Source organism: Halichoerus grypus, chromosome 1 (genome assembly GCF_964656455.1).
Source record: "Halichoerus grypus chromosome 1, mHalGry1.hap1.1, whole genome shotgun sequence".
NCBI classification, from domain to species: Eukaryota; Metazoa; Chordata; class Mammalia; order Carnivora; family Phocidae; genus Halichoerus; species Halichoerus grypus.
In genome coordinates, this window is record NC_135712.1 from 148,271,456 (window position 1) to 148,290,845 (window position 19,390).

Below are 19,390 nucleotides of genomic sequence, written 5' to 3' on the forward strand. Positions count from 1 at the left end.
CCAGCTCCATCACACCAGCACTGCCTGTCCCTTCTGTCCCGACCCAGCTCCTCCTCCTGTTCTCTGAAGCACTGGCTGAATCCTCCCAGCAAAGTCATTTCTGCATCTCTCAGCGGCTCGGCCATTTCTCCCACTGCCCAGGCAGCGACCTACACATGGGACCCAGCCTCTTACGCTGTCACCTCTAACCCAACCCCACAGGGATGCTGCTCGAAATGTACAGAGTGCCCGCAAGCCGACAGCAGGGTTGAAGCAGCTCAGAAGGGGGCTCGGGTGCTGGCCTCAGTGGGAGACATGGCCCCATGGATACCAGCCCCAAGTCTCAAACGCCCCCCTCCGAAAGAGCAGGGGAGGCCTTTAAAATCCTGTCGTCCCATAAGCAGATAACTTATGAGACCCCTTTTTCTGGGAACTTCAAACCCCACTTGGGAGGCAATCGTGGGAAATTCGGTAAGAAACCTAGGGACAGGGAAAATGATTCTGGGCAGGAGAAGGCGTGGGCACCAGCTTCTTGCTGTGCCAAAGCTTGGGAACACTCCCCCAGAGCAGTGTGCTCGGACCAGGTGCTAGGAGCCACCGCTGTGTGCTGCCCTCCAACCCTGCCCACGAGAACAGCCCGTGCTGCCCTTGCTCCATGAGGGTGGGCACTCTTTTCTGTCCTTTTCTCCAAAGCTCCAGGGAGTTAGCTCCTCCCTGCAAGCTGATGATCTTCCAAGAAACTGAGCAGAGAAAGAGGAGAAGGACCAGGCTCTGCCCTCAGGGCCCTGCACTCCCCTGGAGAGAGGATGTGGGGCCCAGGGCCTGACCTAAAGGTTTCTGGGTCTGACTAATCGTTGAGGAGCCCTGGACCCTGTTTGGGGAAGCCCCCACAACAGGGTAGTGGGGACTGTGAGCCAGATGTAGGGGCTTATCCTCAGGGTGGTGGAGGTCAGAGGTGAGCCAGGCTGGAGCCATCAGGGAAGGAACCCAAAAGATGAGGCTGAGATGGGTAATCCCCAAGGCCATGCTTATTTGTGAGTGTCAAAGGGAAAACTGAGTGAGAAAGCTCTGTGCAATGTACAAGTGGGAAAAGTCGCCATTACTCCTTTACATTCCACCCTTGACAGGTGCATATGGCGGGGCTGAAGTCTATGTCAGCTTGCACATGAGCTGGAAGCCCACCCACACTAGCAGACGCCTGGGCTAGAGGATGTGGGTGGTGTGGGCACAGTCCTGCCCTTGCTCACTCCCAGCCCTCACAGACACAGCCATCCCCCTGCCCCAATACAGAGAGCCCCTCGCTGTCCCCAAGTTTAGCTAAGGACAGAAAGGACTCTAGGGAGACTGTTCGACCCATCCTCCTCCGGGCCTGGGTCTTTGGGCTCTCCACACACAGCGAATTTTGACCTCGCCATCTCAAGTCCAACATGGCACCTTTATTAGAATGAATCACACCCTAGCTCGCCCAGGAGGGGCCATTTTTGGATCTCGAGGGCTGGCCTTCGAGCAGGACTGACCTGCCCCCAAGCTGGATTGGGCGTGGAATTCGTGGCCTGGAGTGCACAGCCCCACACCCAGCCACTCAGCTCCCACCGAGATCATCTGGGGGCCTGGGGCTCAGTCATTCTGTGGGTCTGTTTCCTTTCCCCTGCCGTGCAAAGATGCGTTCTGCCAAGACGCACTGGAGAGAATGTCCAGGTCCGATTTCAGCATCGTGGAACTGAGAATGGTGTTCTTCATCACTTCCGCAGTCCCATCACCAGACACTACCTCCTTGGCGAACGGGTCCTCAGCCATGTTCCTGAGGAAGCCATTGGAGAACAAGTCATGAGCTGCATCTTCAGGAGCTAAGAAAAGCAGTACCTCCGAAGCCGCTGTAGCCAAGCCTGGCTCTGCATTCCTGAGAGGTGGGCTTTGTCACGTACCCGTGAGGGACCCTCACCTCCAGGACCGGCTGTGTGCCGTCTCCCAACAGCACCCAGACCCTTCACGCTCCTGCATCTTTGGGGGTCCATCTCTAGCATTTACTGAACACTTGCCACATGCCAGAACTCTGCGCCACGCGCGTTATGTGGGCTTAATCCTGCCCAAAGCCCCACGAGAGAGAAAGGCTAGGCTACATGTCTCTGCTTCTCTATGCCTCAGTTTCTTCATCTGTAAAATGGGGGGTAGTGACAGGACCTATCTTGCACGTGACTGTTGTGAGGACAATGTATGAAAAGGCATGTATGGAGCAGGACTTGACACACGGTAAAGGTTCAGTAAATGTTAGCTATTTTTATTACTCTGTTATCATTCCCTTTTGCAAATGAAGCCACTGAGTCTCTGAGGCATTAGGTAACTCCCCTGGGCACATGTTAGGAAGCGGTAGCAGAGACAGAAGTGCAGGCCCTCCGGCTCCAGAGTCTGTGTTCTTAGCGATTCTGCTGCATTGCATTCCCCCTCCCTAGACGGGGCTAACGCCTCTTCATCCTTCAAAGCCCTCCCCCAATGTCACTTCCTCTATGAAGCCTGCCCCAACTCCCTAAACTAAAGTTCCTCCCTCCAGGGCCTTCTATAGGTCCCGTGCATCCCTCCCTCAGAGCCCATTAGGGGAAAACTGTTGGCGCATCTCTCTCCCCATAAAATATCCCTTAAGACTGGAGACCTGCCAGCCCAGCCCGGGTACAATGCCTAGCACAGATGGTATCAGTAGAGTTTGAGGAGGGAGGCAAAGAGGAGAAGGATGGTGGGGAGGAGGGCAGAGGATGGCCAGAGGCAGCCACCCTGTGCTATGAGCACAGGGCACTGGAGGACATCAGGTAGGCTCTGCCTCTCACTGGTGCTCGGGTCCCCTCAGGTCCAGGGAGAGAGCGAGGGGCCACGTTGGCACAAACCCCAGAAGGCATGGTTCTGCCAATCATGAGGCCAGAAGTGCCCAAACGGGGCTCTGGGCTGCTGGAGCCTTGAGGTCAGAGTCATGAATCAAGACCGGGTCCTCTTTGAGAAGCTGAGAGTTCGGATAGGACAGGAGAGGTACTCGGAGAGCTGGTCCCCAGCCAGGCCCTGTGCCCTGGGAGGGAGAGAGCCCAGGCCATCTCCAGGGGCAGCACCCAGGCCAGAGAAGCAGCCAGAGGGGGAGGAAAGGAGAAGGCCTGGCCCAGGCTGGTCAGGAGAGCCAAAAGGACGGAAGCTGGCAGAGGCCAGGCTGCAGGGAGGAGGTAGGTGGTGACATCCAGGAGAGCTGGGGAGACTGCTGTAGACACAGAGCGGCCCTGGTGTCACAGGCCCCTCTGGCCAGCAGGCAGGGTGGACGGTGTCCGACACACTCTCAGGGGCCAGGGCCAGGGGCCTCGCCCACCTACCTTGTCTGCAGGAACCAGTGCTCCAGGTTATCAGGGAGAGCCTGATCTTGCGTTTCCGGTAGCAGGGAGCAGAGGAACAAGGCCAGGGTGGCTGAGACGCAGCAGAGACATATGGGTAGGAGGGTGAGTTTCTGGTGGCTGACCGCCAGGGATGAGATGGCTCCACCTGCGCAGGCCAGAGACACCAGCCCCAGACCTGTCGCCCTGGAAGGGGAGGTGAGAGCTCATCTAGGAGGCCTCCTGGGCCCAGAGGCTGGGTGGAGCTGGGGTAGAAGCAGCAGCTCCCCAAACCTCACATGCTCCAGTCTCCAGCCTGTCCCGACTCACCAAGCGCCCGCGGAGCATTTGGCTCCCCCCTGATCCAGGGCGGGCGGTTATTTCTTGGGGGCCTGCTCCACGGATCAGGAGCAGGAGAAGCGAAAGCCAGGGCGCGGGTGGGTGCGCACGAGAAGACAGGGCAGTGGAGCTGGGCGGGGAGGGGGAGCCGCCACCCTGACCACGGGCTTCCCCCCCCTCCCCCCGCCCCCCCCTCCACGGAGCTACAGCCGGAGCCTCAGAGCAGCCCAGACACATTCAGACCCGCGCAGTGCAAGGCCGAGACCGTGCTCAGACTGCCTGGTTCTGCCATCTGCGGTCGGGCCTCCACCTGACTCTGTTGTCTGAGATAGCGCTAACGACGAAGTTTGGGGGGGTAATGGGGTGATCCAGGGAAACCACTCAGCGCGTGCCTGTCACCAGGTGCTCAGCCACTCTCACTGCCCGGAGCGCCTGGGTCCCGCGCCCTTGGCCAAGCCCCCACGGCCCTGCCCGCCAGGCTGCCTACCTGAGGACAGTGGGCAGGAGCTCCGCGGTGTAGATGAAGAACATGGAGACTGAGGCCGCCAGGCTGAACTCTCCAAGCACGGCCATCACAATTATCATGGATTTCAGCTCTGTGGCCAGACAACGTGGCCACCTGAGTCTGGGGTGGGGGACGGGGGGCCACCCATCTGCTCTCCTTACATCCCTCCTGGAAGGCATCTGAGTAGTCCCCCCCCACCCCACCCCCCTCATCCCCGGACCTGGTCAGCTGGTCAGCAGACTCAGGCCCAGCCAGGCCAGAAGTTAATATAACTGCAGTGGGAGAGTTGCTCACCCCTTGGCCTCTCAGCCCCCACACCTCTGCCTCCAGCCTCATTCTTGTCTTCCACATCCTCACCTGAGGCAGCTTCCCCTACCCCTGGGCTGCTCAGGGCCCTCCCACCTTCCCTCCCATCCTCCGCAAGGTGGAGGAAGCAGGGAACTGTGCACGGGGGCCCGGAAGTGTTCGGTCCCTAGAGCCAGGATCCCCAACGCTGGGCAGCCAGACTTGCGCATTGAGGGAGGAAGAGGAGGAAGAAAAGATCCAGGAAAGCCCATTCCTCCGGCTTGGTGCTCACTGCCCAGGGGAGCTGGCCGCTTGCAGCTCTTCCTCCATGAGCCTCTGCCGGGCCCCGCCGCTGCCCCACTCCCCACTCTGGCCCCAGCTTCTCTTGGCTCTGGGATGAAACTGGAGATCTAGCTTTATCTGTTGGGGATTCTACTCCTAGTTTCTCTCACACATTTGAGAGTTTTAAACATTTCTGTTTGACTCTGTATAGGCCCACTTTTTACAAAAGCTACCAAGCAACAGCAATTTAAGAATGTGTTTGTTGCCCCATTTTGTTTTAGCTGGTCCACACGGCCAGCATCTGGGAGAGGAAGGGTCCCAGGCAAGACACGCATAATTCTAGCCCCCAGAGAACAGGAGGGCTCCCCTGGAGGCAGACCCCGGACCCGGCTTCCCTTCCCTGGCCCCAGCAGCCGAGGGGGCTCTCGTGGTTAGCGGTTCTGACGGAGAGAGCACTGACATCTTAATGTCCACATCCTCAGCCGGCCACTCTCTAGCCCTGTGACCTGGGGCATATTCATCGTCCCAGGGATCTTTGCAATTTTGAAAATATTGCTGCGCCTTCACCCCCCCACCCCCAGTTTGCTTGTCTAGTTCTGAGCTGAAGGGTACTGTGCCCTCCTGGGAAGGAGAGGCCTCCCTGTAAGAATGTTTCTGAGAGCTTAGCCCCCTGTTACACTCAATTTTCAGGGGGCAGGTTATTTTTTCCTGGTGAAGGTCCAGATAACAGGCATTTCCCAGTCAGAGGCTATTGATGAGAGGCAGGGCCTGGGGTACTAGTTGAAGGACTATCTGCGGGCATCTGTTAACCATCAGATCTGACGCGGGCTGGAAGAAGGCCACCCACTCCCCACACACAAGGAGGATTCCTCGGGACAGCACCCCCTCCTCTTCCAGGTTTCTGAGAGCTTCCAGCGCCCAGTCTCGGGACTCTCCCTTGAGGAGGGCAGCGCTCCAGTGACCGGCACCAGCTCAGGAGGGCAGGAGGGCCATGGGTGCCCCAGCTGACTCCCAGGGTGTCTTGTTGGCCAAACAGGGCAGGAGGAAGGAGTCTAAGGAAGCAGGAAGGCTGGGGGGACGGAGTGGCACCGAGGGGAGGGTGAGCTGTACCTGAGGGGAAGATAAGGACAAGCAAGCACATAAGGGAGCCTTGGAAGAGAGTCGCAATCAGGCTCCACTTCCTCCCCATCTGCTCAAGGAGAAAGATGCAGCAGAGCCGGGCGGGCACCTCCATGATGCCAGGAATCACTTGTGTGAAGTGGAGGTCCACGCCCAAATTCTTCAGCTTGAGGCTCAGCGTGAAATAGCTGTAACCCACAGTAAACCTGAAATGAAGCCAGGAGAGAGACACTGAGAGAGGGGGGAGGGGGGCGGAGCTACAGCAGAAAGGGCAGGAATAAAGGCAGAGGCAGAGGCGAGCAGAGCGGGGTGGGGATGGGGGACAGAAAGAAGCACAGAGCTCTGGACCTGTAGCCAAGCCAGCATCCTCTGGCCTTGCCCCCCCGCAGCCTGCCCATTCCCTCACCAGAGCTTCTGGCAGGTTCTGCTTGCAGTCCCTGCCGGCCAGTCCCGGTACTCACCACACACAACCCATCACCAAGGTCACCTTGCGGAGGTGCTTATTGTTATAGAAGTCCAGGACAGAGGCCTTAGTCACCTTCTTCCCAGGCAGCTGCAGTTACAGGACAAGCAGGACCAGCCAGAGGCCAGACCGAGACCCCAGCTTGCTCCCCACCCCCACAGGACCTAAACCCCCCCCCCCCCAAGTGTCAGCTTGGTCTCTGGCCTTCCGCAGGCAGGGTTCGATTTTGCTGTCACCATTCTCCTCGAGCGGTGGACTGGGGCCAGCCTCTGGGCAGAGGTCTCCCGAAGAAGGAAGAGACTCCTCCACAGCCCCTGCCCCGGCCCCGCTCCAGGCCGAGGCCTCTTACCTTGTCCAGCAGACTTAAGGGAATGATCTTCTTGTTCACACTGGCCGCATAGCACAGCACCTGCTTGGCCTCCTCTAGCTTCCCTTTCATCAGCAGCCACCGCGGGGACTCCGGCACGATCCTGCATGGCCCACCCGCTCTTAGCCATCCTTCTAAGATGCCCCAGAGACCGCCAATGTGAGGTGACGTGGATGTTGGAGGCCTTGAAAGTGACCCTCCACCTCAAGGTGCCTCTGCCCCTTGCTGGCGGTCAGCCCTTCCCCAGGCCACACACAGCCCCCACTGCCGCTCAGGGTCACCCCAGGCCCTAGCTGCCTCTGCCCCAGCTGTAGCTTCTCCCCCCTCTGCTCCCTGCACGCGCTTTCTACCCTTCTGTCTCAGGGCTCGGCCCCACCTGCCCAGACACGCTGAGGGCACCAATGCCCACCCCCTCTGTTAGGGCCCCATTCTCATGGTCGGCATTGCTCCTGTTCCCTCTCTGTCTCCTAACAGCCTGGAGGATATGGGGGACCCCAGGGCCTAGCCCCTGCCTACGTGAATAGAGGTCCCCTCTGTCCCACCTTCTCCCCTGCCACATTGCCCACTGCCTTTGACCTTGGAATAACTCTGGTCCCTCGGTTCTTCCTGATCTTCCCAGGCAGCCAGCATCCACACAGGTGAACATTTAAAGCACTTATGAGGTGTCTGGGAATGTGCTTGGTGCTCTTACATATAAATCATCCAGTTTAATCCCTGCCCAACCCTGGACCTAGTATGATTATCCCCATTTTATTCCCAGCCTCAGGGGGTAAGGGCTTGCCCAAGGTCACAGAGGCAGAGCTGGTATGGACCTCAGGGCCCTGATTAGGCACTCTTTACAAACTATGCCATCAGCCCCTGCTGACTTCTTGTCCCCCCCTCCCCTCCACCCCCTCCCCCCCCCCCCCCCCCCCCCCCGGATCCAGGCCCCTGCCTGAACTCCATGGCCAGCCGTGTAAACACATGCCCTTGACATTAGGGGCCATTTCATTCTCTCTGCCTGCCCCAGCTCCTGCCCTCCACTAGGGGCCATCAGACAGTCCCCCTGCCATCCTTCTCCACAGTAAGGCTGGGGAACTCTCCTAAAGAAAGTCACCCACCTGGGACTTCTTCAAAAAGATGGGAGATTGAGCACGTGCCCACTCTAAACTAGAGGAAAGAAAAAGGATCTCAACAAAGAGAGTGGGAGAGAGGATGGGTGGAAGAAAGATTTAACAAACATACACATAGCCCGGAAGTGGATGGAGCCAGGCCGGTGGCCACGAGGCAAGTCCCAACATGCAGCAAGGGGACCCTGAACACCCCAGTCCTCAGATACGGGACTCCAGTTCCCTCTGAGGTTTGCACCCAGAGCCTAGGGCAGGCTGAGGACAAACACAGGGGAATGGAGTGGAAGTCTCCGTGATGATGACAAGAGTCCCCGCTCCCAGTCCACTGGGGAACAAAGCAACCTGAGCCAGGCAATGCCCTGACTTTGGGATCCCTCAAAAAAAAGGCACCTGCCATTTGGTCACCCAGTGGTAGTGGTTCTCAAAGTGTGGTCAGTGGACCAGCAGCATCAGCATCTCCTGGGAGCTTGTTAGAAATGCAAATTTTTGGGCCCCACCCCAGTCCTGCTGATTGAGACCCTCTGGGGGCAGGGCCCAGTCATTGATGTTTTAACCAGCCCCCATGTGATTGATTCTGCTGCTCGTAGAAATTTGAGAGGCATTGCCCTACAAGATTGCCAGGCAATAAGCTTCTGTTCACAGTTTCCCATTAGCATCTTAGTAAGTTACTCTTAACGATGAAGGGATGACCAAAAAGCACCAAATGTTGAAAAAAAAAAAAACAAAAAAACAACTTCTCAATGAAAAGGGGGCCAAAATAATCAAGCAGGAAAAAAAAAATTACCCCAGAGGACACAGGTAATGTAGGGAGCAAGAGGGAAAAAAAGAAAATTCTAACTTGTATCCCCAAAAACATTTGAGAATGTTTTGCAATTTTATTTTCATAATACAAGTTTCAAATGCTATTGAGAAAATAATAAAATCAGAGAATGAGGAAGAGCAATGTAACCGAACATGACATGGAAACTTTTGTCTTAGAATTTCAGCTGATGTCCCAAGGCCATTAAACAATGACTGATAACCTCACATTCTAAAGAGAGGTGTTACCACATTCAGGACAGGATTCACTAAAAATAATAATAAGGGGCGCCTGGGTGGCTCAGTCGGTTAAGCATCTGCCTTCAGCTCAGGTCATGATCCCAGGGTCCTGGGATTGAGCCCCAGGCTGTTGGTAGGCTCTCTTTTCAGCAGGGAGCCTGCTTCTCCCTCTCCCTCTGCTGTTCCCCTGCTTGTGCTCTCTTGCAAATAAATAAATAAATAAATAAATAAATAAATAAATAAAATCTTTAAAATAATAATAATAAAAATACAAAACAGCCCAGTAGCCACCTCCCCCAGCCACCAAGTCAGGCCGGAAATTTCCAGTTCGTGACAGTGAGACTCTCTTCCCTTCCCCAGGTTGTTTTCATTTATTCAAGCCTGGTGAAGGAGACCACCTTTGAGAAAGGGAGTCTGCCCTCCCACTCTTTGCCTGGAGCTTACTGATTCAGAAATGAGGGGGCTGCCTTGTACTGCAGGCAGTCATTTACAGGGAGAGTTCATTCACATGCCCTCAAGTTGGAGGATCTATGCAAACCCAGAGATGGGGGACCCCCCTTCCCCTGGATATGATCAGACAGGAAGTTGGTGGGAGACACGCACAATGGCAGGCTGGGGAATGGGGATGGTGAGAGTCTTTTTGGCCAAGTGGATCTTGCTATCTTGAAGCACCCCATGTGCTAGGGCAAGGAGACCTCTGCAGAAAGAGGCTATGGGTGCATTGCCAGAGACAGAGTGTGGAGAGGTCATAAAGACAGTGCCTGGAGCATTAGGAAACACCAAGTGGACCCCTGAAGACCCACACATGGGCCCCGAAGGCACCTGCCTCCGAATATCTGCCCTACAGAGGACACTGACCACCGATAACAGCCCCTGTTGCGCACTTGTCTCTTTTCTCTGATGCTCTATCCCCTGCCTAGGACCTGGAAGATCAGAGCAGATAGACAAAGGAGGAAGGGCAAAGGTCAGAACACTAGCCTGAGCTGGTTAGCCCCCAGGGAGAAGCTGTGAACTAGATGTAAGATCAAGTTTTAAATTGAACTAGACTGGATTTTTTAATGCCTCAAAGTGAGTCTGAATGACCAAAATGAGATTTTTTTCTTACAATTAAGAATGACTGTAAAGAGGGGGCGCCTGAGTGGCTCAGTCGGTTAAGCATCTGATTCTTGATTTCAGTTCAGGTCATGATCTTGGGGTCCTGGGATCAAACCCCACATTGGGCTCAGCCCAGACTCTGCTTGAGACTCTCTCTCCCCTCTGCCCCTCCCCCCACTCACTTGCTCTCTCTTTCTAAAGTAAAATCTTTTTTTTATTTTTTATTTTTATTTTATTTTTTTTTTTTTTAAAGATTTTATTTATTTATTCATGAGAGACACAGAGAGAGAGAGGCAGAGGGAGAAGCAGGCTCCCAAGGAGCAGGGAGCCCGATGTGGGACTCGATCCCAGGACCCTGAGATCATGACCTGAGCCGAAGGCAGACGCTTAACCATCTGAGCCACCCAGGCGCCCTAAAGTAAAATCTTTTTTTTAAACTTTATTTTTTTTAAAGATTTTATTTATTTCTTTGTCAGAGAGAGAGAGAGAGAGCATAAGCAGGGGGATGGGCAGGGAGAGGGAGAAGCAGGCTCCCTGCCGAGCTAGGAGCCCGACGAGGAACTTGATCCCAGGACCCTGGGATCATGACCTGAGCAGAAGGCAAACGCTTAACCGACTGAGCCACCCAGGTGCCCCAATAAATAAAATCTTTGAAAAAAAAAAAGAAAAACAAATTGACTGTGAAGAGATGGAACCTGCCCAAGATATTGTCAAGTGTCAGTGAAGGAACAGCTGACAGGACATGTCTGAAGAAAAATGTGCCCCATTCAAGGAGCCGTCTACTCACAGAATGTAGAACTATGTAGGCATTTACCAGAAGAAAGAGCTAAGAGTCCACAGTGTGACAGCTTCTGGGGAAGGAACTGGGGGAGCTGAGGGGAGCTGAAATTGTTGACTTATTTTTCACCACAAACCTTTTGGTATTACTTAGTCTTTAACCACATGCGTTTATTGCTTTTTAAAAATGTTTTAAGGTCAAGCCATGAAACACTATTTCCTAGCTGCCATGACAGAGTCATGCCACCTGGCATCAGCTGGCCCCGGTACACACTTGGGAATGTCAATGACTGCCAAAGATGGTCGCCAACTTTGGAATTTGGAAGGTCTCCAAGCCACCTACATGCCCTCCCTCTTAACCGGTAACTCCACCTCTTACAATCCGTGTTGTGTATGGTGCAGTGGGTAAAATTCAGAGCCACACAGGCTGAGTCAAATCCCAGGTCTGCCACTTTGTAGCTGTATGGCCTTGGGCAAGTTATTTTGATCCTCTGAAGCTTCAGTTCTCCTCTCACCCCCACCCCTTCAGCCCCCAGGACATGAGACTCACATCCTTCTTTCAGGGTTGAAAAGATTAAACATGATGATGTCAAGGTGAAACCTGATCCTTTCTCTACACCTTAACCAGGTGATTTCTGTCTTTTCCTCTCACTCTCTATCTGCCTTCTCTTCCCTCCCTCTCCCATCACACATGTCCCTTCCTAGCTTGGGGGTCTCAGGTTCCTGTCTTTGACTCCCCACCATTCAGAACACCACATACCCTGACCTGACCACATACCCTGACTGTCTTGGCTGCCAACCATGTCATCACTTTCCCCCTGCCCACCTCAGCCCAGCACTGTGGCAAGAGTCGTCTCCTGGAAGGCTCCATTTTTCAGCCCCTTCTCCTTCCTCAAACCCCTGCCACTCCACTGAAGCCAGCTCAAGGTCCCCAAGGCCAGGGGACTCTTCCCCAGCAACACCTTTCTTGCCTTCAACCCTGCCTTTCAACACTTTGCCTTCTGATTTTTCTGACTACTTCTCTGACATCTCTTTGAGCGTCTCCTCTGATGGGGATTAATGTTAGGGTTCCAAAGGCTCTGCCCTGGGCTCTTTCTCATTTCATCCACATGCATTTTCTCCAAGGGAAATTTCCACCCACTCCACCCCTTCAAGGACCCTCCACCCCTCAACTTCCAGCCCATCAGACCTGTCACTGCGCACGTCCTGTTTGCTCACCAGATGTAGGAGATGAGGGGGAACACAGGTGCCCCACCCACCAGAAACAGCAACCGCCAGTGGGGAAGGCTGTAGGCAAGCCCGGTCAGGAACAGGATTCCCACAGAGAAAAAGCAGTGTTCCAGGATGATGGCGTGGGCCCGGTGCTGGCCCATTAGCCACTCAGTGGCTGTGCGGAGGCCAAGAGAACAAAATCATGGTCAGCTCGGGATCCCTGGGGCTACCCCAGCACCCAGCCTTCTGAGATGCCCCAGCCCTGCTTGGGACAGTTCAACCTGGGTGAAGTTTCGACAGTACTTCAAAGCCAAGCAGGGTGCCTCTGTGCCCCCAGGACACACCCTAGGCCCCTTGCCTGAACTTCCAATCGCACATAGAGCCTCCAGTCCCTTCTCAACCTAACTGCTCCCTCTCAACGCCTCCTGCCTGACCACGTGTCTCTCTCGCAGAAATGGCCCATTTCGGCGCACAACTCCTCACAGGTGGCCTGACACGTGGTGGGGCAAGGAGTCTGTGTCCTTATCTTTGTTCTTAGTGCTTCAGGGCTTTGGCCATCTAGGCCTAGGGCTCTGTGAAGAAGCCAGTTCCCTCGGACAAGCTCCAAGGAGAAGAGGTCTCTTGCCAGGGAACCCTGAGCTCACCAGGCCATGGCAGCTGTAAGCGGAATGAGTGTATGGGCACTTGGGGCTTTCACGTCCCACAGGCCTGGGATGAAATCCCAACTCCTCCATGTAACTGTTGTGTGGCCCTGAGCAAGTTGGTTAACTTCCTGAGGCTCAAGTATCCTTCTCTGCTAAAGGGATAATAGAAGAGTACATCACGATGAAATGACACAGTACATGTAAAGGGTTTAGCAGCTGGCCCGGGCCTTCTGAAGGTCTCAGTAAATATAAGCCATGTGGGGGCGACGCCAGAGGTATGACGGGGGAATGTGCGGGGTACGAGGCGGCTAGGATGGAGGATGAGGGTGGAAGGGCAGTCTGAGCACAGACTCTCCAGCATCCCCAGGACGACCCGTGGGGAAGCTCCCTCCACTGCCAGCCTCGACTGGGCCTCAACCCTATTAGTCCTGCGGGCTCCCCGTAGGTACGCGCCAGCCCCGCCCCCACGCTCGCCCCTCCCCCGCGGTGCACCCCCGAGGCCCCGCCCCCTGCGCGCCTCCGGCCCCGCCCGCGCCCCGCCTCCCGCCTCCCCCACCCCTCTCCCGACCGCTGGGCCTCACCTAAACACACGCTGCTGATGGCGTAGCACACGAGGGCCTGGGACACGGCGAAGCGGAAGAACAGGTACTGGTGAAAGCTGTTGACGAAGGCTGTCCCGAAGCCGAAGATAGCCAGCCCCAGCAGCGACATCAGGATGGTGGGGTAGCGGCCCAGCCTGCGGGCGTCCAAGGCAGGCTGCGCCAAGCGCGCGGACCTCCGTGGCTGGCCCGGCCCGACACCCGGGGCCGGTCCTGAGCCGTGCGTAGGCCTCCAGAGTGCCCCTACCCTCGCCTCCCCCAGCTTGAGACTCTAGCTCTGAATGCCCACGAGGAGGAGGCAGGGGCTTCCAGGGACCAGAGGGAACTCCGGGACACTCACTTGTCACTTACGAACCCAAAGATGAGGGACCCTATTAGGAGGCCGGCCGTGAACATGGTCTGCACGCCTTCCGTGTCCCGGTCCTTGCCACACACCAAGTCAAACTGGGGGTTTTACGCAGTATTGGCTACAGGCCTCTACCCAGGGTCAGCCTTCTGGGTCCAGGGACTGAGCCTACACCCCTCCACCACTACCACCACCCCCCACCCAGGGTGGACCTTTAGGCAGAAGGGGCCTGGGACAGGAGCAGGCAGCTGTGCATGTGCCCATCCTGCATCTGGCAGACCCTGGGAGCGAGGCCTGGAGAGAGGGGACCAGAGGCCCAGGCCAAAATGGGGAATAGGTAAAAATGTAACTGAGCAAAGTCTGGAATCACTGAAGACCCTTTCCCAAATACAGATGTTGGGCCCCAGCCTAGAGATTCAAATTGGGCAGGTCTGTGCAGTGAAGGGCCCAGGTTACAGCGCTGGCTGAGAAACCCTGTAAGAGGTACCTGATCAAAGCTGCTGCTTTCCCCAGTTCTCTATCTTGTGTGAGTTCAGAGGGCAGAGCGACAACTACGGAGCAATCCCCTAGACAGATGGCAAAGCCTGCCCGCTGACATTTGCCTTGACATTCAAGTCAGCTCTAGCTTCCTGGCTAAGACAAGTGAGGCCAGGCCTAGACAACTGGGATCCTACATTTCTGCCGTGGCTCTGCCTCTGCAAGGTCACCTTGGACCAGTTGCTTCCCCTCCCCGAGCCTCAGTTTCCCCACCTGTTCAGTGAGGGTGAGGGCACGTCTCTGGGGCTGTGGGGTAGCTATAGACAACTCAGGAGAAGGCACACCTCATTGACCAGTGATCGCTTCTTGGTCTCAGGATAGATCCACCCATCTTGGCATGACTCTGTGTAGTTGAGGCCAAATTGGATAATAGATTCCAGATCCCAGGCCACAGGCAAGTACCTGAGGCATGTCTGGAAACTGCCATTGGGTTCTCGGGGCAGGGTCAGGTTCAACTGCTGAGCCTCTGACAGGTTGGGGTCCACTGCCAGTATCCAGCTGGTATTGCAATAAGGCTTCTGGGCTGTGAACATGAAGATGTCTGCAAACATGAAGAAGGCCAACAGGATGTTGGGGATGAAGGTGAGGGCCACCAGCCTCTGCTGGAATGTGCCAAACTCCCCCACCACATCCAGGATGTTGGCAAACTTGTCATTCTGCTGGGCTTCCGTAGCCCTCAACCTGCGTAACAGCATCTCCAGAGACGGGGACTGGGTGTGTTCTGGTGCCTCAAGCTGGTTCAAGTTCATGGACGGATAGTGGGATCTGCACTTTACCTTGCAGTTGCTTTCTGTTGCCACCTGTTCAAAGAAAGGATGCAGCTCAGTCTCTGCTGACACCACTTCTCAGACATCAGAGACTGGCCTGGGAGCCACTAACTGGAAGTTTGGATTCCAGCCTCGATGTTCTCGTAGTTCCCTCCTTCGCTTCTGAAGTTTCTTACTTAACAATTTGTTCCCCACGGGGCCCACCCACCCCTGATTTTCAGGGCAATTAGGATTTTGTAAATGTTTTAGAAAATGCTATGCTTCCAGTGTCATGAATAAGTTCCGAGGAGGTTTCTCTCCCACAGCTTCCCACAACTGAAACTTTGGTTACACAGACAGGCAGGCGCTGCTAGTCTTGCAAAAGGTAGGAGAGATCTCCAGGGGAAATTCTTCAAAAAAACAAACAACGCGCCCCCCCCCCCCCCCCCCCCCCCCCCGCCGAATATCTGGATCAGGAGTAGCCAGGTGACCACAGAAGTCGGGAGCCAGGCCTGGGGCACCAAAATGGTAGAGTGGCATAGAGCATCATAGAGCTTAACTGGAAAGGCCGGTAAAGGAGAGGCGGGGAAGGAGATAGCAATACTGACTAGAAGGATATTAAGCAGATCAAGCAAAGAGTTCAAAATGAAAGATTCTGAAAGTTGTGAGAAGGCAATCCATTCTGAGTAAACAGAAACAAGAACCAACAGCTCCTGACTGCAGGTGTTGGAACTGTCAGATGCAGAGTTTCTAGAACCACTATCATACAAACTTTTCAAAGACCCGAAAGTCGTAATTACAAGATGAACTAATGACAAGAAGGGGCAAAAAGAAGTTTTTGGAGGGAAGACACTGAAGTTCTAGAAGAAATGGAAACACTAATAGGAAAAAAACTGAGTCAGATTTGATACAGAGAATTAGCGCATTGGAACACACAGCCGAAATGTGAAAGAAAGGCAAAGAGACTCGGGAGATACAAGGTTTACCGTGCATCCAGTTGGAGACCCAGGGGGAGAAATGGAGAAGCAAGATTTAAAGAGATAAAAGCAACGCATTTTCTAAAAACTTGGAAAACAGGAATCCGTAGACTCAGGAAGCAGCATATCCCAAGCAGGGTCCATAAAAAAGAAACCCACGGCTATACACATTGTAATAAAGCTGCAGAACATCGGTGACAAAGGTCTTCAAAAACATCTAGAGAGAAGACAGATCACTGACAAATGAGAGGTGTTCACAGTCTTCTGTTAAGAAACAAGAGTTGATAAGCAACAAGGAAACCAGAAGAGAGTGAAAATCTTTGGAAAAAAAGAAAATAATAGCTGATCTAGAATTGTTGACTTAGCAAAATTATCTGTCAAGAACTAGGGTAAAATAAAGACAGTTATAGCTAGTCAGAATTTGAGGGAGCATTCTTGTAAGAGACCTGATTTAATGGAGTTTCTAAAGAATAAGGAGGAGGGGGGCGCCTGGGTGGCTCAGTTGTTAAGGGTCTGCCTTCGGCTCAGGTCATGATCCCAGGGTCCTGGGATCAAGCCCTGCATTGGGCTTCCTGCTCGGCAGGAAGCCTGCTTTCTCCCTCCCACTCCCCCTGCTCGTGTTCCTGCTCTCGCTATCTCTCTCTCGGTCAAATAAATAAAATCTTAAAAAAAAAAAAAAGAAGAAGGAGGAAAACTATCTCAGGAGGACAGCCTCAGATGCCAACAATGAGCAATCAAACATGGTAAACATGTAAGCAAATCCAACTATTGATTGTATTAAATAATAAAAATCCTGTCCATTTGTGGGGGGAAAAAAAGATTAATGATGGGCAACAATAATGTATGTCAGGAGGGGGACAATCTGAGCCAATCCTACAACCTTTCTATTGTTTAGGGTGTAGGACAGAAAAACCAAGAGTTCAAAGGTACATTTGCATGATAAAATTTCAAGGACAACCATTCCAGTGATATACCTAGAGAACAGTAGTGGGAAAAGGTAGACTGAAGGGAAAAACAAATAGAAACCCTCAATCCAAAAGAAGTCAAGGAAAGAGAAAAAAATGAAAAGAAACAGAAAAAGCAGATGACAATAATTGAGATTAGAGAAATGAGACACGGTACATTGATTATCACTAGTTAAAAGAGATGGTTGGATTGAGCCTTTTAATGATTGATTGATTTATAGAGCAGGGGGAGGGGCAGAGGGAGAGGGAGAATCTCAAGCAGATTCCCTACTGAGTGTGGAGCTGGACGTGGGGCTCCATCTGACGACCCTGAGATCATAACCTGAGCTGAAATCATGAGTTGGACACCTAACCGACTGAGCCACCCAGGTGCCCCATGGATTAAGCCTTTTAAAAGTTTACAGAGGATGGCCAGTAATTTCCAGTTCTCCCAGAACACATCCAGTTCACGTCCCTTGGTGTCCCCTTACCCTCTCATAAGAGTTTTGATTTGCATGACAATTTGGTCACCCTGTAAGAAGGCACATTTAAAACAGAAGCATGAAAGGCTGATGGTAGGAGGATGGAAAAAGTTCTATTAGACAAGGTGCCTGGGTGGCTCAGTGGGTCAAGCGTCTGCCTTCGGCTCAGGTCATGATCTCAGGGTCCTGGGATTTAGTCCCGCACCGGGCTCCCGGCTCAGCGGGGAGTCTGCTTCTCCCTCTGCCCCTCTCCCTGCTTGTGCTCTCTCTGTCTCTCTCTCAATTAAATAAATAAAATCTTCTAAAAAAAAGTTCTATTAGGCAAACAGTCATCAAAAGAAAGCTGATTTAGCCATATTAGTACCAGACAAAAAGATAAAGTATCACTTGGAATAGAGAGATTCATTATCTAGAGATAAAAGTTCAGTACACCACAAATGTTAATTTTAACTATATATGAACCTGACAAATGTCTTCAAATATATAAAATAATAATGGGTATAACTAACAAGAGAAATTGACAGCTCTGATATTATAATGAGAAATTTCAGTGTATCTATTCCAAGGAGTCAAAAATACAAAAACTTAGCAAAGATCAAGATTATTTGAATAACACAATTAATGAGCTTTTTCTAATGGTCATTTGTAAAATTCGGCATCTAACCACTAGAGAATACACATTTTTCTCATGCCTATACTTAGAGCATTTATAAAACTTTATCATGTACCAGGCAAGAAACCAAGACTCAGCAAATTTCAAAGAAGAGTCAGAAATTGTCTTTTGACTACCACGCAATTAAATTAGAAGTCTCTAACAAACGGCTTAATAGCTTAATTTAGAATTCTTGTGTATGTCACATACATTTGTAATACAGTTGTAGTTATTTGTCAGTCTGCCTTCCATCCCGGGATCCCTTGGTCTCCTAAATGATTTTTTAAAAATTTGTATATGTTAAAGTTCACTCTTTGCTCTCTAAAATCCTATGGGTTTTGAAAAATGCATAGGGTCATGTATCCACTAGGACATCACAGAGTACCATACAGGAATTTCAGTGCCCTAAAACAATTTTCTGTGTTCTACCTATTAAACCCTTCTCCTTCCTCTCGCACCCCTGGCAACCACTGGCCTTTTTACTGTATATCTTACCTTTTCCAGAATGTTATATAGCTGGAATCGTACAGTATATAGCTTTTCAGACTGGCTCCTTTCACTTAGCAATATGCACTTTAAGGGCCTTCCATAATTTTTGATGGCTTGATAGCTCTTTTTTTAATCACCGAATAATATTCTACTGTATTCACTTGCCACAGTTTATTCATTCACCTATTGAAGAACATTTTGGTTGTTTCTAGTGTTTGGCAATTGTGAATAAAGCTGCTGAACATTTGCATGCAGGTTTTTGTGTGAACATAGTTTTCAAATCATTTGAGTAAATACCTAGGAACATGGGAGCTGGGTCATATGGTAAAACTATGTTTAGCTTTGTAAGAAACTGCCAAACTTTCTTCCAAAGTGGCTCTCCCATTTTCCACTGCCACCAGCAATGAGTGAAAATGTTTGTTTGTCTGCATCCTTATCAGCAAATGGTGTTGTCAGTTTATTGGGTTTTAGTTATTTTATTTTATTTTATTTTTATTTTTGAAGATTTATTTATTTATTTATTTATTTATTTATTTATTTATTTGACAGAGAGAGAGAGAGCAGAAGTAGGCAGAACGGGAGGGAGAAGCAGGCTCCCTGCTGAGCAGAGAGCTTGATGATCCCAGGACCATGGCATCATGACCTGAGCCAAAGGCAGACACTTAACCCACTGAGCCACCCAGGCGTCCCGGATTTTAGTCCTTTTAATGGATATGTAGTGTTAGCTCATTTTTTTCATTCTTTTAAACTGTGATTCCCTAATGACAAATAATGTTGAGCATCTTTTCATATGTTTATTTGTCTCTGGTGAATTATCTCTTTGCTCACTTTTAATTTGGGATGTTTGTTTTCTTATTGTTGAGTTTTGAGTTCTTTGTATATTTTGGATACAAGTCTTTTTATTAGATATATGTTTTGCAAATATTTTCTTCAGCCTGTGGCTTGCCTTTTTAGTCTCTTAACAGCACCTTTTGCAGAGCAGAAGTTTTTGATGTTAAAGTCTAACTTAACAGTTTTTTTTTTCTTTCATAGATTCTGTTTTCAGTGTTGTATCTAAAAATTC

The 19,390-nt window shown here is 52.0% G+C and overlaps 1 protein-coding gene across 1 annotated transcript in view; it reads right to left on the minus strand.

Annotated features, from left to right (window-relative positions):
- Positions 1-812: 812 nt before the first annotated feature.
- SLC22A14 (solute carrier family 22 member 14) overlaps positions 813-19,390 on the minus strand; it is a 28,335-nt gene continuing 9,757 nt past the window's right edge. The window contains exons 2-11 of the mRNA XM_078073497.1: positions 14,322-14,837; positions 13,495-13,598; positions 13,137-13,291; positions 11,918-12,086; positions 6,665-6,783; positions 6,312-6,411; positions 5,842-6,056; positions 4,147-4,255; positions 3,324-3,527; positions 813-1,780 (exon numbers count right to left, since the gene is read on the minus strand). Coding sequence (XP_077929623.1) covers positions 1,597-1,780; positions 3,324-3,527; positions 4,147-4,255; positions 5,842-6,056; positions 6,312-6,411; positions 6,665-6,783; positions 11,918-12,086; positions 13,137-13,291; positions 13,495-13,598; positions 14,322-14,837 — 1,875 coding nt within the window. The 3' untranslated portion in view covers positions 813-1,596. The remainder of the gene's footprint in view (positions 1,781-3,323; positions 3,528-4,146; positions 4,256-5,841; positions 6,057-6,311; positions 6,412-6,664; positions 6,784-11,917; positions 12,087-13,136; positions 13,292-13,494; positions 13,599-14,321; positions 14,838-19,390) is intronic.